Source organism: Sesamum indicum, linkage group LG4, assembly GCF_000512975.1.
Source record: "Sesamum indicum cultivar Zhongzhi No. 13 linkage group LG4, S_indicum_v1.0, whole genome shotgun sequence".
NCBI classification, from domain to species: Eukaryota; Viridiplantae; Streptophyta; class Magnoliopsida; order Lamiales; family Pedaliaceae; genus Sesamum; species Sesamum indicum.
Window position 1 is genome coordinate 17,312,157 of NC_026148.1, and position 26,046 is coordinate 17,338,202.

The 26,046-nt window shown below is 34.9% G+C and overlaps 3 protein-coding genes across 8 annotated transcripts in view; 1 reads left to right on the forward strand and 2 right to left on the reverse strand.

Annotated features, from left to right (window-relative positions):
* The window catches only part of LOC105161335 (ABC transporter G family member 24), a 9,305-nt gene extending 2,794 nt beyond the window's left edge, over positions 1–6,511 (forward strand). Inside the window, exons 3-15 of one of the 3 annotated variants that reach the window (XM_020693130.1) lie at positions 141–416; positions 801–864; positions 935–1,081; positions 1,290–1,324; positions 1,551–1,624; positions 2,198–2,422; positions 2,502–3,100; positions 3,348–3,644; positions 3,849–4,343; positions 4,998–5,146; positions 5,413–5,702; positions 5,804–5,937; positions 6,140–6,511. In XM_020693130.1, the coding sequence (XP_020548789.1) occupies positions 141–416; positions 801–864; positions 935–1,081; positions 1,290–1,324; positions 1,551–1,624; positions 2,198–2,422; positions 2,502–3,100; positions 3,348–3,644; positions 3,849–4,343; positions 4,998–5,146; positions 5,413–5,702; positions 5,804–5,937; positions 6,140–6,296 (2,942 nt within the window). In that variant the 3' untranslated portion in view covers positions 6,297–6,511. Of the gene's footprint in view, positions 1–140; positions 417–800; positions 865–934; positions 1,082–1,289; positions 1,325–1,550; positions 1,625–2,197; positions 2,423–2,501; positions 3,101–3,347; positions 3,645–3,848; positions 4,344–4,997; positions 5,147–5,412; positions 5,703–5,803; positions 5,938–6,027 lie in introns of all 3 variants that reach the window. The other 2 variants (XM_020693133.1, XM_020693131.1) reach the window with 2 other exon arrangements.
* On the reverse strand, positions 6,846–13,823 carry LOC105161327 (ATPase ASNA1 homolog 2). 2 transcript variants are annotated; one of them, XM_011078975.2, is made up of 12 exons: positions 13,497–13,823; positions 12,036–12,247; positions 11,867–11,929; positions 11,651–11,761; positions 10,041–10,115; positions 9,874–9,942; positions 9,735–9,800; positions 9,371–9,445; positions 9,192–9,290; positions 8,735–8,869; positions 7,937–8,100; positions 6,846–7,375 (listed from the first exon to the last, which is right to left on the reverse strand). In XM_011078975.2, the coding sequence occupies exons 1-11, from the start codon at positions 13,684–13,686 to the stop codon at positions 7,963–7,965; spliced, it is 1,233 nt and encodes a 410-aa protein (XP_011077277.1). In that variant the 5' UTR covers positions 13,687–13,823; the 3' UTR covers positions 6,846–7,375; positions 7,937–7,962. The 2 variants fall into 2 exon arrangements, with proteins under 2 accessions (XP_011077277.1, XP_011077276.1); XM_011078974.2 differs by having other exon boundaries at positions 6,846–7,380.
* LOC105161328 lies at positions 21,728–24,765 on the reverse strand. Of its 3 annotated transcripts, XM_020693106.1 has the most exons (5): positions 24,456–24,580; positions 23,994–24,063; positions 23,180–23,375; positions 22,161–22,287; positions 21,728–22,084 (listed from the first exon to the last, which is right to left on the reverse strand). In XM_020693106.1, the coding sequence occupies exons 3-5, from the start codon at positions 23,371–23,373 to the stop codon at positions 22,013–22,015; spliced, it is 393 nt and encodes a 130-aa protein (XP_020548765.1). In that variant the 5' UTR covers positions 23,374–23,375; positions 23,994–24,063; positions 24,456–24,580; the 3' UTR covers positions 21,728–22,012. The 3 variants fall into 3 exon arrangements, with proteins under 3 accessions (XP_020548765.1, XP_020548764.1, XP_011077278.1); XM_020693105.1 differs by lacking the exon at positions 23,994–24,063 and having other exon boundaries at positions 24,456–24,765; XM_011078976.2 differs by lacking the exon at positions 23,994–24,063 and having other exon boundaries at positions 23,180–23,395.

Below are 26,046 nucleotides of genomic sequence, written 5' to 3' on the forward strand. Positions count from 1 at the left end.
CTCTTTTTGGGGGGTTGGGGGGGGGGGGTCTTCTGTCTAGTAAAGCTTTTCCGGGGGTTGAAATGCTATTAACCCATATACTATGGTGCAAAATGAAAATTTCTTCGGCAATTCTTGAATGTTTTCATGCGTACGAACAGGAGACTTGCCCCAGAGATTGTGTACAGCAGCAGAGCTGAAATTCTACTTCACTAATTTCATAGCAAAGGCGAACTCTCCAGCTACTTTTCTCAAACCCAACAGGAACTGTAACATAACGAAATGGGTTTCGGGCTGCGAGCCAGGATGGGCTTGTAGTGCTGGCTTGACTCGGCCTGTCGATTTCACCGACTCCCGTGAAATACCAGCCCGAACTTCTGATTGTCAGCCTTGCTGTGAGGGCTTCTTCTGCCCTCAGGGTCTTACATGCATGATACGTAAGTATGCGAACATGTTTCTCTCACATCTTCTTTTGTTGCTTTGCTCTGGTCTGTAATGTTGGTTGGATGACTGCTATTGATTGAGTATGAATGAACCCGTAATTTCTTGAACCCCGTTTCTCTTTTTCTTGGAGGGTGGAGTGATTTTATGAGGAAAAAGAACTGGTGTATTTAATCTTTCAGTGACATTTTAGGACTTCTGTTTGTGGCTAAGATGTATTATGGTGTTTTATTTTAATTTCTGGAATGATTCTTGCAACTGTTGAATAGGATGTTTACTTATGTGTAGGATTATGTAGCATTTTATAAGAAAAAATTTCAACTTGAAAATTCTTTGGCCGTGATGATAACTAATATATCCAATTTGTTGCGTTTGTGTAGCATGTCCATTAGGTTCACACTGCCCGCTAGCGACATTCAACGTGAGCACCAGCCTATGCGACCCGTAAGTTGATGTTCTTGTGATTTACATTATTACATGTTTGTGCATTGCACTTAATGTTTTTCATCTGCAGATATCTTTACCAGTTACCTCCTGGAAGGCCAAATCATTCTTGTGGAGGGGCTAATATTTGGGCAGATGTTAGCAGAGGCGGTTCAATGTTCTGTTCTGCAGGATCATATTGCCCAACAAACACAGAAGAAATTCCTTGTGCCAGCGGGTACTGCTTTTTTTTCTGATTTGAGGTGGTAGTTCAATAAACATGTTTTTGGGCTTTCAAATTATGCTTGAGATTAGTTCTTGAATTTAGTTGTCCAGCTTTTACCTGGACGACACCTCTTGTGTTTTAAACGCATCCTCTTTTTTTGTTTAAGTTATTGTTTTTGGTAACCAATCTTAAGGTCATCTTCATTGTCTTTGAATCTCAGGCATTACTGCCGCATGGGCTCTACAACTGAAACACGTAAGTCATTTCTCAAAGCGTTCTAGTGCATCTAAAATATTTCTCAGCTGCATGACAAACTATTACTCTTGTGAATGGGTCTTTTCATGCACCTTATGCCTCTGATATCTTTATGTTTTCTCTATAATATTCCTACTTCACAATCTTGTTGCATTTACAACCTACTAGCTTGTTTCCAATACTTCATGCTTTCTTAATCATATAATCCATGAGGATAAACTGGCAGGATGCTACAAGTTGACTTCATGTGATTCCCACTCAACGAGGCAGAATATAACTCAATACGGGTTAATGCTGATTGTAAGTTTCTCTAGAGAATCTTATCCTGCAAGATCTCGCTTTTAAATATTTTAGAATATTGGTGATGTGATTTCATGCTTCTAAATTGTACGCCTACAGTATCATCGGTAAAATGAAAGGAACGAGGATTAGCTAATAATTACCAGTCCCACAGAAGCACATAAGAAAATAGTCTATTACGATCTTTTAGTGCACATCACCTCTCCAGCGAAAGCCTGAAAATCCGTTTGGTGGAACAGTTTGACAAGGGAAATTGCCACATTCCAAGTCTGAAGACTGATTCAAATGATACATATTTTTCATGTTATATTCATACTATGCAAAATTGGTGTTTAACTATGGTCTGAGAACACACTAATCTGATAAGACCAGGAGCTATTGTGTAGTTCCTTGATAATTTTGATTCGTCATTCGAATTGAATTGCTCTAGTTGTATAGGAATATTTTATATAAATTCTCTGTAAAATATTGTTTGGTGCGCACCTGCTTATATTCTTCAGCCATCTGCCCATGCCTTTGTTCTCTTTCCTGATGCAACCATAGCTGATGAATTGAATGCTTCTGTTGTTCCAGGTTGGTATTAGTGTTATCCTATTCATCTTCTACAATTGTTATGAGCAAGTTATCAGCCTTAGAGAAAGGAGATATGCTAGATCAAGGGAAGTTGCAGTGGAAAGTGTAAAGGAGAATGCTCAAGCACAAGCAAGATGGCTCGCTGCAAAGGATGCAATTAAAAAGAGAGCTATTGAGATGTCCCACTCATTTTCTCTTAGAAATATTGTCCTACCTGGTGTGCAGGTTAGAATGCTGAACTAGACGTTGAAACAAATGCAAATTGCATCACTATGTATGCCCTTATAATTTGAGTGCTTCTCAGCAGCGTGGTGCTACATCTGGACGAATGGAAACAGAATCTGGTCGTCCTCCAATACAGGATAATGAAGAATATAGTAATAGTTTGGAAGGTGCCAATGCTGAAACTGAAAACAAGGACAAGAAAAAAAAGTTGAAGGTGAAACACATTCGTACAAATACTCAGATTTTCAGGTATGCCTATTCTCAACTTGAGAAAGAGAAAGCTCAACAGCAGCAGAACAGAGACCATAGCTTCTCAGCTGCCATCTCGATGGCAATCAACAGCGAGGCCACGAGTAGACCCACAATTGAGATTTCTTTTAGAGATCTTATGGTCACATTGAAACAAAAGAAGAAACATCTTTTAAGGTCTGTCACTGGGGAAATCAGGCCAGGTCGAATTACTGCTCTCATGGGTCCATCAGGGGCAGGAAAAACAACTCTGCTTTCAGCACTGGCTGGAAAAACAGTTGGGTGCTCGATAACTGGTTTAATACTAATAAATGGAAAGGTGGAGTCGATCCGATCGTATAAAAAGATTGTTGGCTTTGTGCCCCAGGATGATGTCGTGCATGGAAATTTGACAGTGGAAGAGAATATATGGTTCAGTGCCAACTGCAGGTAAACAAACTTGCACTATTATTTTGCAACCTGCAGCACAGTGATATTCATGTATGAATTGTAAAATACAATTTTCAGACCATATTCCACCATATTCGCTCATAATGACCATCTTTCTATGGTTGAAGCACAATTTAAGATATCAGCTACTGCCTTGCTTTCAGCATTAATTTTGTTTTCCTCAGATTCTTGTGTGCATAAACTTATGTTTTCTCTTAAGTAATAGTTATGTCCAAAATGTTTGAAGATTGTCGGCAGATTTAGCAAAAGCAGACAAGGTGCTTGTTGTTGAAAGAGTGATTGAGTCCCTGGGGTTGCAGCCAGTACGGGACTACTTGGTTGGCACTGTGGAGAAGCGAGGTATCTCTGGAGGACAGAGGAAGCGTGTGAATGTGGGTCTGGAGCTGGTGATGGAACCTTCACTTTTATTTTTAGATGAACCGACCTCTGGATTGGACAGCTCCTCTTCTCAGCTGCTTCTTAGAGCTCTCAAGCGTGAAGCTCTTGAGGGGGTAAACATTTGCATGGTCGTTCACCAGCCGAGGTAATATCTAACTTCTTGTTACCTAGCTTCTCTTACAGTATTGACTTCACTTCTATCTAGTTTCATCTCTGATTTATTAATAAAACCAACAGACTCTTCCTTTTTTTTCATTTGAATTTGAAATTTAGTACTCAGCTACACATTTTTCCTTTGACTGTTTTGCTTTATGATTTTAATGGCTGAGGTATCCGTTATTTTTTCCAGTTATTCCTTGTTCAGGATGTTTGATGATTTGATACTTCTGGCGAAGGGAGGTCTTACTGTCTACCATGGGGCAGTTAAGGATGTCGAAGACTATTTTGCACAACTCGGGCTTGTTGTCCCTGAACGTATTAATCCACCAGACTACTTTATAGACGTTTTGGAGGGAATGGTCAAACCAAGCACAAACTCCGCCGTGACTTATGAAGAGCTTCCTCTCCGATGGATGCTCCATAAAGGTTATCCTGTACCTCCAGATATGCAAAATAATCTTTCTGTGGTCGGTATACCTGCAATGTACGCCTGTCCAGGAAATCAAGAAAATTACTCTGGTTCTGGCAGTGAGCAATTATCCTTTTGGCGGGAGTTCTGGCAAAATTTAAAGTATAAAGTGGAGGCACGATATGATGTAATACGAAATAACTTCTTGAAGTCTAAGGATTTGTCAAGTAGAAGAACTCCCTGCATTCTCCAACAATATAAATACTTCCTTGCAAGGTAAAAACTAAACTATGTCCTTCGATTCAAACTTTTGTCTCTTACTGAGATCATTGAAACTTTTTTAAAATCCACTCACATGCCTACTTTATGACAACCAGCACAGTGTCCACCTGGAATCTTGTGAACAGATATAGTGTCACATTTCTTTTAATATTCATTAGCTTCACCTTCTTTTAAGATTGTATTGACATGAAAGGTGCAGTACAAGTAGTTCTATTCGGTATCACAGCTTTAGTTATAAACCAAATATTCTCATTCAGCCTCGTGGAACTGTAATTGCAAGAATGCTATTCCTTCTCTAAGGTTCAAAATAAAGCTGTCGTTTTTGGAGAACTTTGATGACTCTCAATGAAAAGATGTTTAATGTGGAATAGAGCAGATCTTTCCATGGAGCTTATCTTATAAATTCTGAAAGGTCAGATTCATAAAAAATGGCAAGGTTCTAGTTTGATATGGAGGATATGTTACATGCGATTCAATTTTATGTTTTCAATTCTAACTTCAAATGTAATGAGTGCGAACCCAACTGCATGATGGTCCCATACACTTGAAGTTAGGATATGCTGCTAATGCAACATTTTTTGGTCTTAACAAATCGATGTTTCAGCAATCACTAAGTAAACTCTGATCTCTATTTCCAACTTATCTCAGGATGGCTAAGCAACGACTTCGAGAAGCTAGAATCCAAGCAATAGACTATCTTATTTTGTTGCTTGCTGGTGCTTGTTTGGGACTGATCTCGAAAGGAGGTGACGAAAATTTTGGCGCACCTGGTTATACTTACACCATCATAGCTACTTGTGAGTTGGAAAAACCATTAATTAGTATTTTCCAGTTGCTTCATGTTGCTCTGTGCCATGTGCTCTTTTTTGATATTTCTGCATTAAATTGTCTTACTTCTCTTCTTGACTTGTATAATATAGTACAATCTTTGTTAATATGTTTCCTTATCCCATTAAACTTGAATCACATTAGCAAAAGTATCATTTCAGTTTCACCAACATCATCTTCTTCCTCAATCTTTTTCCTTCTCCCTTACAATTTGTCTCTTTAACGTTTTGAGCAGCTTTGCTGTGCAAAATTGCGGCTCTGAGAACATTTGCACTGGACAAGTTAGAATACCGGAGGGAACGTGCTTCCGGCATTAGCAGCCTCGCTCATTTTGTTGCAAAGGACACTATAGATCATTTCAGTACACTGATTAAGCCATTGGTCTACCTCTCCATGTTCTATTTTTTCAGCAATCCAAGATCTCTCTTCCTTGACAATTACATTGTCTTGCTCTGTCTTGTTTATTGCGTGACGGGTGTAGCTTATGCATTGGCAATTTTCCTTGAGCCCGGTCCATCTCAGCTGGTGATCAAGACTTCCACCCAATAGAGCTATTTATTTATGCTTTTGCTGATTTTCTATATTAGATAGGATTTGGGCTGATATTATTCCTCCACATTGTGCAGTGTTCTGTACTTCTCCCAGTGGTTCTGACTCTTCTTTCGACTCGGCCCAAAGGCAGTACTTTTATGAAGATTTTGACAAGCTTGTGTTATCCAAGCTGGGCTTTAGAAGCATTTATAGTCTCAAATGCAAAGAGGTTTGTCGAGATTCCCTTCTTCATTAAGCTTTCGCAGTGCATACTATTCATCCATCAGCATTACATTGAATCTCGCACTTAAATCATCAGGATATATGTCTTTTAAACACTGGAAATGCAAATTCGCACATCTACAAATCTCTGGCCAACTACATATTCACATGAGTGCATCTTGTCTCACTTGATCACATGCTGCTTGTAGATACTATGGTGTATGGCTCATACAACGGTGTGGTGCACTTCTCAAAACAGGCTATAATCTCCATCAGTGGAATCTTTGTATATCTCTTCTCTTGGCAGCAGGTGCAGCTTGTCGAATTTTAGCTTTAATTGGTATGTTAACTTTAGGGAAAAAGTGACATGGAAAATAAGCTTTGAATGGCAGTCTCTCCGCATTTGCCATAGTAGATACCATGTAAATATTCGTGATATACGGGATGTTTCTTGGAGGTTCACCAAGTTCTGGCTAACAACTTGTAACGAGAGTAGATTAGATGACAACGTTACAAGGATACAAAAGGCCTTGAGGGAAATATTTATGATTTGTATATGTAACACCATATTTTATCGTTAACTCATCCTGTTACTTCCCTCTGTTACGGATTCTCTGTAGAAAAAACATTGTATACCTGCAAAGAAACATAGAAAGGAAACAGTTTCATATTTACCGGTTTGCAGTGAAACTAAATTTTCATGGTCCGAGCTACAGGTATCATTGTTTTATAGCTAAATCTTGAATTACTCAGAATCACACTATCATGTAGAGTTAAGAGAGACATGAATGCATCGTGTCTATACAACCACTGAAGAGAACAAAATCTAAATGTCAAGATGGCATTAGGAGGTCAATTGATTTTCTGCCTGTGATGTGAATCTTGTGCTTTTGAATAAGGACTCTAGCTGAAAAATTAAGATTGAGAACTTGTGTTCAAAATCAGAACGACAATAATTTCTCAAGTTCACGTTCAACAGATACACATTGATATCATTGTAACTTCTTCTCTAACAAACAATGATCCTTCAACCCTTTCAGACAAGGTTTTTGTAGATGCCAACTCCAGAGAATTCAAAGGTAAGATATATATAAATATTAACGGCGTATAAGTACACAATCAGTTAGTTACGACATATATCCAGGAAAGATATTAGTTCATGTGTAATTTGATTTTCCTATGACTCCTTTGTGTAGAAAATGAGGATCCTTGAAGCAAAACCAAGCTATAGTCATCTTCCCCTTCATTTATTAGTTTCAAGGGATTTTCACTTGGGAAGGCTTGTATCTGACAGCACTGTGATGATACAAACGAATTGGCAGCTCATGGCCAATATTCTGAAGTCAAGCGCCAAAGCTTAGTCCAGTTCTAACAAGACCATTCTGAGGCTGTCTAGATAATGTAGTTGGTGAAATTGCAGTAGCATTTCAGGACTGCACAAAGATCTGCACTGGACAAAGGTAAATTTGTGAACTCCAAACAAAAATGTATGATATATATACATATATGTATATATAAGGTAGTCAGGAACACAGCAATGCTGAGGATCTCACAAAGATCTGCATCGGACAAATGTAGAATTTTGAACTCCACAACAGAAAGTAATAAATATATATATATGTAGAGAGAGAGAGAGACTATATTATGAAGCTAAGATGAAACAGAAGATACCTTTGAAGGAAACAAGAGCATGGAAACAAGGGACAGACTAAAAGGCTGGAAATATTTGACTTCATCAATACTTATTAGTCTCATGAATCTACAAATTGATTTGGTGAGCTATTCCATGATTCAAGATTCCCAATGATGAATACAGTAACTGATTCCCAGACATCACTATTCATTTTGGCTTCCAGGTATTTGTATTCGACCCTCCATAGATTAATACCAGCATACTTCAGTTTAGGATAAGCACATGCTCGTGCAAGACGTATATGAAGACGATTTCATCCTCAAACAACATGCCAGATTAGAAAAGAAAATAAATGTAAGTTAAAGAAAGTTACTTGATAGCTGATAGTACGAGGAGGTTTCATTTCCATATGTTGTCCCCTAAAAACTGAAGAGCAGGTACACCCCTGATTTCTACATCAACGAGAGGTGCCTGGATCATCGTCAAGCTGGAGAGTGCTGGGTCATTTTGTATCATGCCGAGAGCTCGTGTTTGATCCTGAAACATAAAATCGGCCAATTCAATATGACAAAGATAAGTAGAACCAAAAACTCAAGTTGTTCCCAACAGTTTGTAATTTTAAGACATGTCTACCAAGGTTTGAAAACAACAAGGGTTGCTTATTTAAGAAAATGAAACATGTAATATTTCAGCGCACTCGTACATGGCATCTAGGGCTATAGACCTTGGATTTAGCCTTGAGACCATACTGGTTCAACGTAATGTATCAAAATATATCACTTGAGAGAAGACGTCATTCACCTTGCAACCCCTAGGGATTAACAAAATGTAGACAGATAGATGAATAGTGATCACACTTTTAGTCAAGGGGGAGAAGCCAAGCGAAGAAAATATAACATTGCAGCTGGTAAGGTGGAGACTGTATGATTTATGAGAATAATCACTTTCTTGGCCTCTCTCAGTCATTGCCTTGAGAATTTGCATCAAGGATGGTGCAATCTATGATTGAAGTCTATCTTTGGTCCTTCTGGATGCTCTTTGTTATCCAACCACCAATGCATACAACTTCTTCTTTCAGCAAATTACAATTGTACAAGAAAATGAAGAATGAAAATTTAGTTCTTACTACTGCTCAATGGAGATTGTCTGAGATGAGATAATGATTTTATACCTTCCTCTTCATTGCACAGAACTTGCAATCAGAGGCGGACGGTGGAAGGATTTGGTTAACCACCAGCCTCTTGACAGGAACACTTTCTTTCCGTAAGGAAGCACATAATCTTGATGATTCACTGATTGCCATCACCTGAAAAGTAAGTTTTTTGAGTTGCAGATAGCAATTCGTAATTTTCTACAAATTTCTACCAACAGTAATTTCAAATTCTAATTATTTATAATCATGAGTGAATCTGCACTTATTTTAGCACAGAGAGTGGTATACTAGATCTTCCAAATATAATCTCACGTTGACAAAAGAGACAGTGGGGCACGTAAACCTATTTATGGTGGAGTTACATGCAATAATGGACTGACTGCCTTTGAACTTATTTCAAATTAAACAATATTAAAAATTGTCACAATGGAATGAACAATAATATAAGCAGGCCTTTAGCTTAAGACGCCATTACCGTGGGGATTGTTACAATTACAAACTCCGTAGAGTTTGTGTCACGAAAAAGCTCTCTCACTTTTATCATTCTCTCCCTTAATTTCTCTAATTTGTCAGCCTACAAAACAAAATGAATGATGTCAGAGATCCAGTCAAATAGCAAGCATGTAAGCTAGTTTCCATGAAAATGAATATTACAGCATTTTGTTGAGTTTCTTCCTGGCCAAAGACAGATTTTATGGCTGATGTAGCTGCAGATATTTTCTGCCTTAACTGAAACAGGAAATGGCGAGAAAAGGTGAGGAAAAAATAAACAAAAAACTAAAAGAAAGAAAGAAACTGAGAGTGGAAGAACATAATGCTGTATTTTCTTTATCTAGCCCTTTTTATTTTATCTTTCCCTTGAAGACTTCATAGGATAGATGTCAGCAATTTGATCTTAACATGACTGCCCCTTCATCACAACCCCACACCCACCTCTGGGCCCCCAAAAATTATTGCATACAGCTACCATGGTAAGTAAATATGAACTTCATGTCATGAACATATTAAATACTTTTACCTTTAATATCTTCCCAATCGATGCATCCAAGAAGTCTGGCAATGACAAAAGTCGTAATGTGTGACCCTGCAGAAGAGCAGTCAGCACAAAGAACTTTTCAACAATATCAGAAAATTAAAAGAAGCATCATTCTCCTTACTGTGGGAGCGGTATCAAACACTATCCGAGTAAACATGTTGTACTCTTTTGATTCAAGGAATTGAATAACCTGGTAATTGTTTTAAAATCAGCAATAGAAGCAGAAAGAAGTGAAGTTTCTCACAAACAAAATATCAGAAAGACTTTCCAATTGAACATCAGACATGCCTTTGAAATTGCTATAGCTTCATCTAGACCTGGAGGAGGTGTGTCCAGCAACTCTCCAAGCTTTAGTTCCCCAAGCTATGGCCAGAGAAAATTCAAAAGTGACTGAGTCAGTAAGTAGTAATTGAGAGGTAAATGAAGGGAAAGGTTTTTCTCAAGCACCAAATATATCCAAGTGCCGGACCAAATACTTAGATATGGAAAAATACTTAGATATAAAATATTAGACCAGACAGTTTGTGTAGAAGGCTAATAAGAAAGAGAATATTCAGATGTTCACTTTGTCTGTTGACTCTGGACTACCAGTACAACTATAGCAAGAAGCAATTCATGGAAGCCAAACTGTAAACTCATCTGAATTCATGCATGTATCCATGCATTAAAGATATCAGACTTTTAGTTATCCTTTAGTAGCCAGTTTTTCCAAGAAACAAGAAATTGATGATTTTAAGTAAAGAACATCAGTATCACTTCAACCAGCAGAAATCCAGCAGCGAAGCCAACTAGTCCCAGGAGGTTTAGTTTAAAAATAGAGTTCCGGAAGATGAAAACAAGTCCTGAAAAAGTTATCAAATCTCAATTATATGGAGGTTCTAAAAGCTGCTCCAAACAGCTCCAGGGAGCAGGAAAGCAGAAGTAACCATAATTTTGACTATTACATGTTCAGCAGTCGCTGAACAACCAGAACTGTTGCTGAAATTTACTCAAACACATGGGTTATAAGGTCACAATTTATGAATTGAAAACTGTGTTGCTTAATTTGATTGTCCCATTTTCGAGGCTGCCACTAACTCTGCATGGGGCAACTATTCCCAGATAGGCAATCACCAAAATGTCGAGGAATACCATGTCTCTACTGAAAGTCCCTTAAATTATGCGGCAGAACCTTCTGACAGAATTAGAACTTTCAGTTTGGTATTTCCTTGGAAACCCATATGTTGTAAACAAATTTTTAGACAGAATTAAGTGCTGTTTTCTTCTGAGATGAAGGTGGCATATTTTCTTTAGTTTTTTTTCATAAATAGTAGATAATGACCGGATATGATTGGAGGATATGAATGACATCTTTAGTTTATCATTAATTATAATAGCACACAGCCAAGCTTCTATATGCCTCTTTTCTGACTAATGTGGATACAAGCAGGACATTCCTATTAAATAGACATCTGATCATAAAAAAGAATAGCATCATCAATAGCTAAACTAGGTTTTAATAAAAGAATACCGGTATGCGGCCTCGTTCTTCATTATGACACATACCATAGATCAATAAATTTGACACAGTCTCTTGCCATTACAGATGCTAAATGGTAAAGAATCCATCCACACTCCATCAACTATAGAATGTCAAATCAATACTCATCAGACCTCACTGACAGAAAATAGAAAGATGTTTGCACATCTTACAAGTGGATAAAGGAATGAAACAGTTATGTGAAATTTCAAGAAAAGTGAGGAACTTTATGAGGTCACAAATTTCATCAATTTAGCGACCATATTTTTTTTGCAAATTTATAGCTTACTAATAATATCCAATTCAGCAAACTCATATCTAGTACTTAGTTCAGATCTTTAAATAAAGAGCTGATAATTTGGCCAGGGACAAGGTTTACCTGGTCCGCAATCATCCCTAGACCCATGCCATCCATGAAATCTTTGACTCCAGTTCCACCATTTTTCTGGCTGACAGTTCGAAATTCTTCTCTTGCCTTTTCAGGGTTTATCTGCCCAAGAAACACATTCAATTTTGTATTTAAGACACCACAAGAGACAGTCCTTTTGATTAGGTTAAAACTTAAAGAGTAAGATTATCATTGGTCTCCTCTCACCTCAAGGGCAAAAAGTGGAGAAATCGGACCCTCAACAGGTACTAGAGTTCCTCCAGTTAAATCCTAAGTGGAAAAGCAGTTGAAGGTAAACATTTATACTGATCTGAAAATGACCACTTCTTGAAATATTTGTGGAAATTTGTGTAAAAGAAACAAACACTATTTGCACCTGGGCAAATGAATCACTCAAGGAATGTGCAGGATCAGTTGAAACCACTAGAGTAGGATGGCCATTATTTGCAAACTTAACAGCAAGTGATGCAGCGCAGCTTGTCTTTCCAACTCCCCCCTTTCCACCAAGCATGTAATATTTGCGTTGAGTTCCAGAGACCATTTCATCAAAGCCAGCAACTGATTCTGTTGGTGCAGCAACTGATTTCACTGGCAAAACATATATAAATGAGCCAAAGAAGAGACCTTTTCCCAATCACATTCCACATACATTTATGTCCTCCTTGGTGCTCATGCACTAAAGGGAACTCAAACACCAGGCTCCATTATTTAACAACTCTTTGAAATTCTTAAGTCAGGTCATCATTAGTGGGAAAAGAATTAAGCATCGTTCTTAAGTCTAAATCCATAAAATGATTTTTCTTTTTTTTCTTTTGTTTAAAAACGAAGAAATATGTTACATGGAAAACTTTTGGACCGTGATACATCTCTAAGATAAATTGCCCTAGACTAAGCAAGAATGTCAACAAAGCACCTAAATTTTATTTGGTGTTCCATGCCAAGCTAATAGAAACTATTGAAAGCTTCCAGCAGAAAGCTAATTTGGAATATTACGGAGCATCGCATGGTCCAGTCTCAAACCCTTCTACAAAGATGTCTAGCAAGACATCGGTAGTTCACCAACTCGCATCTTTTGGATTTTATTATCAATCCTTTGCCTTAACTTTTTCAGCCACAAGACACCGCCCACAGCTTGAAGAACCTAAGTAGAAGATAGAATTAGTGTCCCTATTGACTGTTCCCCCAATCCATAGAACCATAGAACTAGTAGTTCAACCTATACATTCCATATGATCTTGCAGTCCACATATACTAAACCAATGGCCTAATGCAAGTGATGGCAGCAAGAATCTTGTGACTGTCCGAGGATTAAGAACAACAAATAATTACCCAAAAGATGTTTATACCAGACCCTCTTAAACGGATAAAAGTTCCATTTTTACAACTCAAAGAAAAAAGGACATGAATGAATACAGAAGCTCAGTGCATTCAATCCCTCTCCTGTGTGAATGAATTCCCAAGCTTTGTTCGTCGTACCTCCCAAGTGAAGTTTTTTTCCAATCCACACAACTCCCCATACTGAAGATACATAAAGTTCTATTCTACTGGTCAATCATTCAAAAAACTACCAACTTCTTGTTTAAACTACCGAACTGTAAACATCATGGAAATCATCAATTAAGTTTAGTAATCTCCAAACAGAATACCCTCCGACCAAAATAACATCATGAATTAACTCCGTCATCATCTTGAACTAATCCAATCATAGAAAAACAAGAAAAGCATACCAAGAACTGAACTTTCCATAAAAACCCACTATGCAGTGATAAGCAAAAGGAAACATTCACTGATTAATCCTTCTAAAAACTAAAAGTAAGCGCCCAATTGAAGAGTTCACCTTGAAGATTTCTTCTGGGCATTTTTCGGACGACAGAAATGGACAAAAGGCTGGACTTGGAACTTGGCTTGAATTTCAAGAAAGGTGCCAAATGGGGCCTGAGCGAGTGAAAATTGCGAGAATTATTACTCAAAATTGCCATAGGCCTGAGGGTTGTAAAAATGGCAGCAGAAGAAGAACACGAAGCCATGGCGGTTAATTAGCAGGAGAGAGGTTCAGAGAAGTGAGAAACAAAGTCGATGACGACTAGCTCAGTTCGCCTGCGCAATTGTATTCCTCCAGCGTACACGACAGAAGACCCGTTTTAGAGAATCCAACCCGTTTAGCCTTTTGTTTTAAAAGAACACATAGAGGCATTTTGATATTTGTTTATTTAGGTTTAATGTAACCCTAGATATTAAAACAAAAAGTAAATTACCCAAAAATCCTCTCGTGACTAAAAAAAAGTTATTCCTCCTGATCTATAGTTTATTTGCATAAATCATTCTTATTTTTTGAAAAATTATGCATATACTAATCAGAAATGTTAATATCATTTACTTTTTAAAAATTACACATACACCCTGATGCATACCAGATTTTTTGTCACACCACAAGGGTCAAAGATCTATAAGAAAATTCTAAAATTACTGGGGACTAACCTTGCAAGATAGAGGTAACACTTTGGTACATAAGTCAATAATAGACTAAAAAGGAAATAAAAAGAAAATCTTAAAAATGGTGTAAAGGTAATAAGGTGTATATATTCACGTGGAGTGCAATATATAGGCTCAAAGTAGCCTGAAAATCGAGAGAATAAGTGAGAGTTTGAATAAGAAAAATAATGTTACTAAATGATTGCATAAGACCTTTAATTGTAGGCTAGTACAGAGGTAGATACGGGGTTAATTACTGAATTCCATATGTTATTAGAAAGCTCTTTGAATTGAATATCATCTAAAACCAACCGTTCATGATTTGGATAACTATTGACCAAGATACATGAGCTGGACTAATCTTTGCCACATTTGCCTACAAATCCGGGAGTTAGTTATTTATAGATTTTTCAGCTCATTTGCCACTGATTCCCTTGGAACCACTCGGAGAAATTTTAGGGTGATATGTACAAACATGTTGGCAAGCTCCAAGACGTGTTTCCACAACTATATGATAAACGTGTCACCTGAAATGGGCTTATTACTTGAGCCTGCCAGTTTAGTAAAGTAGCAACTAAACCTATGACCCTTTCTTCTCTGCTAACGGGCTTCATCCATCCTACTGGTGGGCTAGTTGGGCTCTTCATCAGCTAGCCTAGTATACCTAGCTTGTGGGTGTTGGAAAGGATGAACAAAAGACAATTTGATCGGTTGTTTACCATTCGTCAATCTTTATCAAATAATATTAAATTGATGAATACGGTAAGAATTCAACAAGTTGACAGTCGTTTTATTGTGCTTACCGCTGGTATTGAATGGAGTTTCAATGTCACAACGAAATGCCCACAGACCGAAAGGTTAAACCTGTGGAGTTGGATTGCGTATAGGTTTGGCAGATACAAAACCAACTCCTTAAGGTCGGTTTGAAACGTTTTAAGTCGAGAATCTTGAGACAAGGCATCGAGGGTCCTAAAGAGACTTGCACTAAGTATTTCAGTCGTGTTCCGTCGGTAAGAGACGTAAGTCGTCTATGCAGTTTTAATGGGTTAGTTGACAAGGTAGTTGGCTGATTGAACTGACTCGCGAAAGTCATCATATGAAATCCTCTTAAGCTTTCGGTATGATTGAGATTCCAATAGTACGAGATTAGTCCTCGAACTTGAGGAATTATAGCAGTCGAATATGACTCTGGCGCAAGATATGGTCATCATAAGCCTTATCCAATGCAGTCGGAGTATGTAGTGAGGATGGTGATTCCAAGATAGAATCTGTCCCCTGTTAGTATATGACACAGAGTTCTCCTATGTGCTTTGAGATGGTTTAGACTCTTCAAGTCTTTGACTATAGCAATTGATCGAATCAGAAGAAATTTCCTACGACGATTAGTAGAGTAAATACATCTCGAGTTTTAAGCATAGTTTTCTAGTTAAGGATGGGAACCGACTGCTAATTCCATGCCCTAGACAGGAGACGATTAACAATAGGATCGTATTCGTATAGGCTCAGTGCCTAAATTTTTACCCCAACACTCACCTAATCTCTAGTGTCATGAATCATTGCTAAACAGACATCCATAGTAATGGGCATTTCTGGTTATGGGATGATAAAAAATAATTAATTAAATTAAATTTAGTTAATTGTGTTGGTCACTCACGTCCAAATCTTGCAAAAAGTTTTTTGCTACGAATATTGAGCTTCTGCTCTGAATTCCTTATCGTAGTTATAAACCCAAGTTCTTCCAGCCCATCTTCAGGTTGCTAGTGGTCTCGGTTAGACAAGGAAATAAGGCCCCAAAGGACTCATTTAGGGACTTCTTTGTCTTTATAGGCCCAATATGTGTATTTGTATTTTTATGCTGGTGGAATCGAAGATCTTCACTTCATACGGAGACTATGCTATTCTCATTCCTGTTTTTCTGTAGGGAAGAAACACCCTTTCCAATCAGTGCAGGATTTCTTATTATTAGTTAACAGTTTCAATTCCTGCCTACTAGTTAAATAAATGAAACCCTTCTCCCCACTACTAAGGTTTAACTAGTGAACGGCACAAAAATTTTCAAAAGAAGCAGGGATACAAAAATATGTCATCAAGATTATGAAAGCAAAAATGGTCTAAAGGAACTAGGGATAAGCTGAGATATGCGTAACCCTAAACGCCTAAGGATCTCCTCAACTAAAGGGTGTAGAGGCATTATTATTCTTTCTCTCCCCCCCTCCCCTTTCACTTCCCTTTTCCTCTTATTTGATCTAAAACAGCCCTAAATAAAATTTATTCTTCCAATATAATAACACTATCACAATCTTTCAATCAATTGTATTAAGGGATAATTACAGTACTTACATCCCCACAAAAATGAAAATTTATATTGTTTTCTCAAGAATTTCTTTAAAGTTATACTTACACACACCCTTCTACACAAATTTTGCTTTAGACAAAAATGCCGAATTTAAGAAAAAATTACATAAATTTTTAATTTTACCCCTCATTTAATATTCATATATAATAATTTTGTACTTATAAAAAAAATAATATAATAATATTAACCTCACTCCAAATATATATAGATATATATATTATCACTACAAAAAAAATTGAGTTTTCGCTGCACTACAAATGACCACGGCTTAAAAACTATGTTAAATCAATACTATTAACCACGATTGAATAAAATCAAAGCAAAAATTTAACTTTTTACTATAATTAATTAATATTTGTCATGATTTTCTGAATTGATTTGGCTATATGGTTGATTTTATAAGTGAAATAATTCATGTTCTCATAAAAGTTAAGGTCAGTTACACTTATACCCCATCTGAAAATATGAACTACACTTCCCAATTTATAAAATTACACTTATATCCCCTTCAAAAATTTACTGTTTACACCTTACGCCCTTTCGTTATGCTCAAGATGAAAATATTGATGTTAGCAAAAAAATTACATAAACCTTCCAATTTAACCACTCATTCAACATTTCCATGTAATAATTTTGTATTTATAAGAAAACAAATGTAATAATGTTAACCTCATTCAGTATATATAATATTTATCTCCTTAAGTACAAAACTATATATGAGAATGTTAAATGAGGGGCAAAATTAAAAATTATATAAATAATTTTGTTGAGATCATCACTTTTCATCCCAACTTTAACAGAAGTGGGTTAGGTGTAAATTGAGAATTTTCGAAGGGTGTGTAAGTGTAAATATTTTACCTTCTTTAATAAAAAGTGTAATTTCATATTTTTAGAGGGGGTTAAATATAATTAACACTAAAAATTATATGCTTTCTCCCAAAAATCACAAAAAACACTTTTCAATATTTTATATGCTTTTAGTATCCTTAAATATAACTCAAAAGGCTTATTGACTTACTCAAACACTCTCTTAATTAGCTCTCGCACTGCAGGACACCATACGATGCTCGTTGACCTATCGTTTCTTGAACGGAAAGAGAGTACGTCTCATATCATTTTTATTATTTCGATGTTAAAAAGATCATTACAACGTGTTGCATATCTTATATCAATAAGCTAAAACACGTTAATGGTAAGAGCTTTGTCTTGTACATCACCAGTCGTACTTTTTTGTTAGGCCTCTTGGTGGATAATAATCTGCGTAGTAAATACCATCGCTCTTCACTGCCCAATAGCATATATCCTTCTTACAATTAGCCTTGCGCCAATTTTCTCTAAAAGCATCAAATGATATGTACTTCTTTTCCCACCAAAGTTTGCAGTAAAACAAGGTAGTATGAAAGAAATTGTCACAAAAATCAAACGAATATATCTGATTTGTTGTAAGCGTATGATTTCCTAAATCGTCATCTTCAGATGCACAATGCACCAGTAATGATGAAGAAGTCTGAGGGAGGTTGCTGACAATATAAACGGTGTAGAATTGTGTAACATTCCAGACACATTTCTCGCGAGCATTTGTATGGAAAAGGATAGTTGAGATGATGACAAATTGTAATATGTACTTCTTCATGGCAACAATTTTTTTTTTCCTCTATGTTGAAGTTGATATGTTAATTTTGGCCTTTGCAGTTGATTTTATAAGTGAAATAATTCAGATGCTCATGAAAATTATGAACACTATATTGAAAATCGAGTAAATTGTGGGAATTTTTAAAAAGAATTATTATAAGCAATTATATAAATCAAGACAAGAATTGAAATATGAAAATATGAAAACTTCATATATACATATATAGAGAGAGAGAGACATTAATCTATTTGGATTTCCAAGAAATTATGTCAAAGGAAACTAGATTAGGTGATAAGGTTTGAAGGTTTTGCAAATAGAATTATTATAGTACAAATAATCATATAAATCTAAATAAAACTTACCTTCCACATATTTCGATTTAGGTAAAAAAAGGTAAATTAGTAACTTAGAAAATTGCCCATTTCAATTTGAGATTTTCAAAACAAAAAATAGTTTTGCCCGATCTACATAAAATAAAGTCAACAGTAAATCTATGTTTTAATTATTTCACAACACAAATGACTTTTCACAAAAAAACTTTGCGAATTTTACACTTTGTGAGTAATAATTATTTTACAATCAAGTTTTTATCGAAAAAATATCACATGCAGTGCACATGTGATTTTTAAGGGTTATGTGATGTCATATTTTTTAATATACACAACATGTGACGTTTTCTCACTAGAAAAATCAACAAAAAAAGATTATACATGACAAAGTACAAATTTTGCAAAGTTGAGATATTAAGTCGACAAAAAAAAAAAAGTTTTGATGGTAAAATATAAAAATGGGCATAATTCAAATGGCAAAACATAATTTATCCAAAATATTATGATAATTTGATATATATATACGCACACTATGTTGCGACTTATCTTTCACATAGAATTATTTTTTATTTGTTTGAACAGAATATGTTATATTATAATATTCAAAGAAAAAAAGTAACTAAGTACTGATTATAAGGGTAAATTATATTTTTACTTTTTTACTTCATTATAAATGATACATAAGCCCATGTGCTTGCAAACAAAGTAAATGAAATCCCTATATTGGTCATATGACAACAAAAAAAATTATTTTATAGTAATGATTTTTGTAACTGTCAAAGTAAAATTCTGTAACAGTTTTTTAATAATTGTAACGGCTTTTGTAATAGACAGTCTTCTGCGATTTTTTTAAACATTACAAAGTATTTGCAACGACTTAGCTTGTGGCTATTACAATTTGTAACAATCTTTATACTGGCAGTAGAAGTCATTACAATACTTGACTAAATGTAAAAAATGAGTTTGGACCTGTTTTAGGAACGGTCAAATTAAATTTGATATATGTATTATTGGAACGATCATTATAACACTTATAGTTATGAGATTGGTTCAAAGTTGGAACAGTCTTTCTAATTTTCATTGTAACTGCCATGCTTTAGTTTGTACGCTGGTGGAGATCGTTCAGTGCGCGAACAGATTTGTCATCCCCTTTGTCGATTACTCTATTGGTCAAAACAATAAAATCTGCAAATTGAAACTCCATGGGGGACAGATTAATCGCCGGCGCATCTTCCCCGTCCAAACTGTCATCAGTCGCTACTACGTTGTTGTTCGCCTGCCCTCCATGTTCGTCTACAACATTCCCCAACTCACCGCCGTCTATCCCCCCCACCATATCATCTTCATCCTCGTCGGCCGCGGCGTCAACGTGAATTCTGTGTGAAGTGTGTGTATTTTTAGATGTAGTAGTGTGTGAGAGAGAATAGAAAGGAGAGTCCATATTTCTCTAAATTCTCTACGTTTTACCCAACCGATAGTAGTTGGACCTATGCGTTCTTCGCATGCATCAATACTTTACTATTAATTTTAAATTTATCAAAATATTGCTTACATTGTTCACTAACTTCTAAATTTAAAATATATCGCATAAAATGTTATTATTTATAATTTTAAACTTCATAATTCTAGTGTGATTTCTTGATCTATTAATTCATTTAAATTTCTATTTTATTTAGTAGTATCTTATATTTTTAAAAACTTTCATGCATAAGGATTATAAAATCAAATAATATGAGATGTACTCGATAATTAAATATTTATCTGCAACTTAATAGAAATTAGTAATTTTATTTGTCGATAGTTTTTATTCCTAATTAATTTACTTTTGCTAATCTTTTTTTTTTTTGTGAATTATTCTTAAAGAATGATATATTGCTCTTTTGTTTGTTTATTGATTTTTTTTATTTTTCTATTTTTATCTTCAACATAATAAACTTATTTTCTATTTATTATTTTATTATTACTAAGTTGATTCTCAATCAAATATGCAACATACTTAATATAAAAATATAATTTATGCAGTTAATTGAAATTTGGTTTACGACTAATATGTTAATATACAATTATTATTTCTAAAAATCTTTATGAATTTTTGATAGAGCTTTATCTTATTTTAATAATATTAATTATACACCGCTATATATTATTTTTTTTTATAGAGCTTTACCTTATTTCAGCAATACTAATTATACACCATTATATTTTTTTCTGTTGTTATTTTTTTTATCTTTTTAATTATAAATATTTCAAAACTTATTGATATATTAGTTATTAGATTTTTCTAAAAAAATAGTCTAAATTGAATAAACCTTTAGTATCAGAATAATTATATTTTGCATCTTGTATCCTAATATTTCAATAGCATCTAATTTAGTAATTTATTGTAATATTGTCTATACTATACGGTCTCTAACTTCAGTTATTTCAATGGTATTTTACCTCTATTATCATTAAAAATAAGCAAATGTAACTTTTATATACTTCCGTATTTTTTCTATTCTTTAATTTCTTATACAATTTATTTTGAAAATTAAATAAATAAATTAAAGGAATATAATTAAGAAATTAATTCATGTTAATCAATTTGGCCTTTGATGTGCTTATTATATATATTTTGAAAACATTATAAAATCTGCAGTTTCTGATTCTATTTTTTCTATGGTGAAATATAATTTTATTCTTTTAGAATATTCACTCATGCACTTATTAGTATTATTTTACATCCAATACACTATGGTCAAAATCAAAAGTATGTGAAAGTACGATTTTAAAATAATTTTCTACAATGAGTATATATTAAAATAAAACTAATTAGTTAGAAGTCACTCATTCTAAAATTTTTAAAGAGAACTTTTAATTTAATAAGATTGATAATTTTACTTATAATTTCATGATATTTATTCTTTCCTATATATATAGTTTTTAAAGTTTATATTAGTATTTTACGTTTTATTCTGATTTTTATTCATTTTAATTTTTTTGTGCACTAATAAATTAATATTTTTAAAGTGTTTAAAAGTATCTTTCAATAAATTAAGATCGTAGAAAAATTATTTGCTTATTTTATTTTTTAATTGGCTATACTTATCATTATTCAAGTAGTATAAGGATTTTGGAGTAAATAGTCTTCTTTTGATAGAATTTTATTCTTTTATTAAAAATATTATTTAGGTAAGGGTATAAATGTCTTTTTACAATGAGAACAAACACGAGAGATTCGCACTTTTATACTATATAGTATAGATATAGATAAGCAATGCCATAACCCTGCAGGAATATGTTCCAACCCGAAGAGGGAGAGAGAGAGCCATTAAACCAGAAGCACTCTATCAATGTAAAGTAGAGCAAATTATCAATTAGAAATATTTTTCAAGAGCTGCACTAAGTCGTATGGTATGCAAACAACCAAATCAAAATCGAAACCAAAACCAAAACCAAAAGGAACAAGCAGATCGGTGCAGCTTATTTCTCTCGGCAACCTGGCTGACCAGGGTATGCAGACTACTCAGAAGTCTGAACAGTTCAAGTCCCTCAAAATCTCATGAAAAAACTTCTGACTAGCTTCATTTGCCTTCATTCCGCCTGGGAATTTTTTTGTATTCGTAGTTTTCTATGTCAACCTTTTGTTGCAAAGCCTGCAATAGACATCCTCTTAGGTATAGATTCACCACATATTCCATGCAAAATACATCAGTAACAATATATAGGTACCTTCAGCTCTTCCTCCAGCGAAATCTTTTTAGGTTTATAGGCATCAACAGGTCCTGTCCTTGACAGTGCTTTTCTTGTCTCAATAATCTCCCATTCTTGGTCATCCTTTATTCTAGCAATATCCTTGCTGAGTTGGAAATTTTACTCCATCAAATTCAATAAACCACACATGAAGTACTTAAATCCAAAAATATATTAACTGTGTGATATGTAGAGGATATAATTTAATACCATTTTCATATGTTATTATGATATTACATAATATAAGAGATGTCCTTACAGGTGAGAACGAGTAAAGATTAAAACAATTTACCATGATAGTCAAACATAAATATGAATACAACCACCAGGTAGTTAAGTCAAAACTCTAGAAAACGCAACCCAGAAAAAGAGAAAAAAACAACTGGCTCCCACGTTAAGGAGCTTAATATAAACAATACTGATTCAAGAAATTCTGTACTAAATAGACTCTCCTGGGATAAGTTGTTCATTTGAATTACAGTCTTTCACTCTTGATGCAGTGCATAATATTGAAATACTGAAACTCTAGGCACGAAATGGATAGAATGAACTAGACATTACTCCTGTCATAATTTGAAATGTGCACCTCAAAGCAAATATATAAGACGAGGAGAGAAAATATATCATTTTCTCAGAATAAGATAGCAATATATTGTATTTTCATACTGAATCAGTTCCCCTCAGCTGTCTGAACATCCAATCATGTATTGGCACTCTAATAGCAGGGCCCTCAACGCAAAGTCGAATATATAGGCTGTTTGCACAGCATAGCCTCTTTAAGATCTATCTTATCAGAGCATAATCTTTGCACTCTGCTATTTGCCTCAAGATTCTTCAAAGCGGTAACATTAGAGTTAGATAAGCAATGAAACTCATGCAGACCTTAGCGAAACATGAACAGAGACAGTAGAGTTCATGATGCATCCCTTCATTGCCAAGCATCTACCAAGCCAATAATACATTAAGACAAATCTCATTCAATTGTCATTCAAACTAACCTTCCTTGCAATAGATGGCCAAGTCCAAGAGCTCCAAGAACAGTGAGTGAGATCATTGGAAGACCATATCTAACAAATGGTGATGTCCTGCCCCAACGTTTGAACTTTTGGGCTGAAGGCTGAGACCTGGCCGTGGAGGTTGCTGCTTGATTGTCTACCTTGGGCTGATCTGCTGTCATATGAACAGTTGTCATTTCTGCAGACCATGAAGTCCACCTACATCAAAAATGTCCACAACGTATCCACCAAGTATAAACTCAAGAATCTCAAGATAATCTGTCTTATCATTATTACATTTTTTTTCACCCAAAATAAGAATCTCAAGATAACCTCCAATTCTCAGACAAATCCGATAGCTAAATTGTTCGGTAATGTTGCACTACAAATGGGACATCACTATTTTCTTCAGGTGATTGCCTCAACCGTAATATTTCATAAACTGTTACTCCAAAATCTACAAAAGCAACTGGGGTTTCATTACACTACCAAGAGATGGAAAATCCATTTGAAGAAAAAGAAAACAAAATCCTAGTCAGCCCAAATAGCAGGATCTCAAGTTGAACCTTATGCAATACATACATCAACAGAAACACAAAATTATTCATTAAGTAATACTTAGACCTATAAATGCGGCAAAAATTCAGCTTCATCCGCTACTGGAAATTAAAATAATTAAACATAGGGTTTTTCATGCAAGGTATTTTCGATTTTAACTGCCTATAAAGCGTTTACCTAAGATCTATTTCTCGTCAAAATTAAACTGCAGTAACTGCTACGAATAAAAAAGATAATCAGACACAAAATAAGGTTTTACCTCGACCATTTTTGTCGAGCTCGAGCTCGAACTCGAGCTCGATTCTCGAATTTGTTATGAACCCAGAAAACTGTAAGTAAAAACTTGAATAAAATTACAGCAGAATGGAGGTGGGAAGGAGAGAAGAAAGAGATGAGAGGAAATTCAGAAATTTTACTAATTGATAATGGTCTTCCTTACAACATTACAACTCTTTTACAAACAATTCTCAAATCAAACAAAAGTGTAAGGAACTAAGGCTGGAAAGGAATCCAACAACAAGAATTAAACAAATCATAGTCCCTGAATGTGCCCCTGATCCGATTAAACAAAATTAAAGAATTGAACAAGATGCTAAAAACACACCCAAACCCAAGAAAAAGAAGAATAAGTAAAATGCAACAGAGAAAGAAGGATTACCTGGAACACCCAAACCCAAGAAAAAGAAGAATAAGTAAAATGCAACAGAGAAAGAAGGATTACCTGGAAGCCGTACCCGTCTCCGTCCTCGTTGCCGACTTACCGTCCTTGTTTCCGGTGAGTTTGGGGCTAGGGTTCTAAGAGATGGGTTTGGGGAAGAAATGAGAGGAGAAAGATGGAAGCCGTACATGGGAGGAGAAAGATGGAAGCCGTACTCGCCGTACTCGTCGCCGTCCTCGTTGCCGACCTGCCGTCCTTGTTGCCGTGAGTTTTGGGGCTAGAGTTCTGAGAGATGGGTTTGGGGAAGAATTGAGAGGGGAGAAAGAATGGAGAAGAAACAGAAAGAGAGAAAGAAAAAGGAAGAAGAAACCAACAGGAGGAAGAGAGAGAGATGGGTTTTTGATTTTTGACTTTTGTATTATTATTATTATTATTATTATTATTATTATTATTACTATTATTATTATTATTATTATTATTTTAAATCATGAGATGGAATTATAAAATTTTTATATAGCCATGTTGTTGAAGTTATATTGGATAATTCAGCAGTCCTTTATTTCTCTGCTTAATATGCAGTATTTATTTGATAATAATAGCAGTCATGTAAAGAATGCAAGAAAAGAGGAGTATGAACTCCCAACGAATTTAGATCAATTGAATAAGTGGACAATTCCTAAAGTAAATCCTAGATTAATTTACAATTTCGGAAGATTTGATTTCTGGAAAACTAAACAAGTAGTAAAAACTACTGAAGAATCTATCTCTCTTGATAATGAGGAAAAAGTAATAAAACTTTTGGATTCTACGGATATAAGGCATTACCAAGAAGAATATAAATTTTTACACATTGGTCTTGTTCAAATAGCCTTTAAGCCTCTAACATTAGAAGGTTTACCAGAAAGCTTTTTAGCTGCCCTAAGAGATGCCAGAAATTTAGACTGGAAGAAATCTCTAATAGGAATAATCCAATCTAGTCTAGCCCATGGGTCGGTATTTTTTAATGTTTACCCAAATCTACAGTTATCCATGTCGGATGTTAATATACTTGATGCACTAACATTAAATGTTAAAACCCATGGATATAATTATACACCTGGATCAGAATTAATATGTATATGTTATAGAATTTACTATAAGCTTCTCCATACACTTAATCCTAATTGTAAGACACAAGATAATAAAACTCTTGAACAAACAGTATTCTTTGAAACAAATTTACAAAATTCAAGGATTAATACTAGGAGACAAATAAAATGGAGCGAAGTAGAGTTTCCAGAACATTAGGTAATTGAGAAGGAGGTCCCCATTAAAAGTAATACTGAAAGTATGTACACTAATATATTACAAAATCCAGAAGGGAATGCTATAATAGATTTTGTTAATCAGTCAAAATATTTAAGAAGTTGCTCCTCAAGATATTCTAATATGTCTTATATATCACCAATAGAGGTGACAACCCCATCTAGAGCATCCACATCCCAGATCAGAGAAGAAACTAATAGCTCAAATTATGATAAGGTTGAAGAAATAAGGATACAACCAAATAATATTGTTAAAGGAGTATATAAGGATCCTAAGCTAAATGAAGAATTAACTTCAGAAACGAATTTTTGTTTATAAATGAACACACAAGACATAATTGCCTATGAAA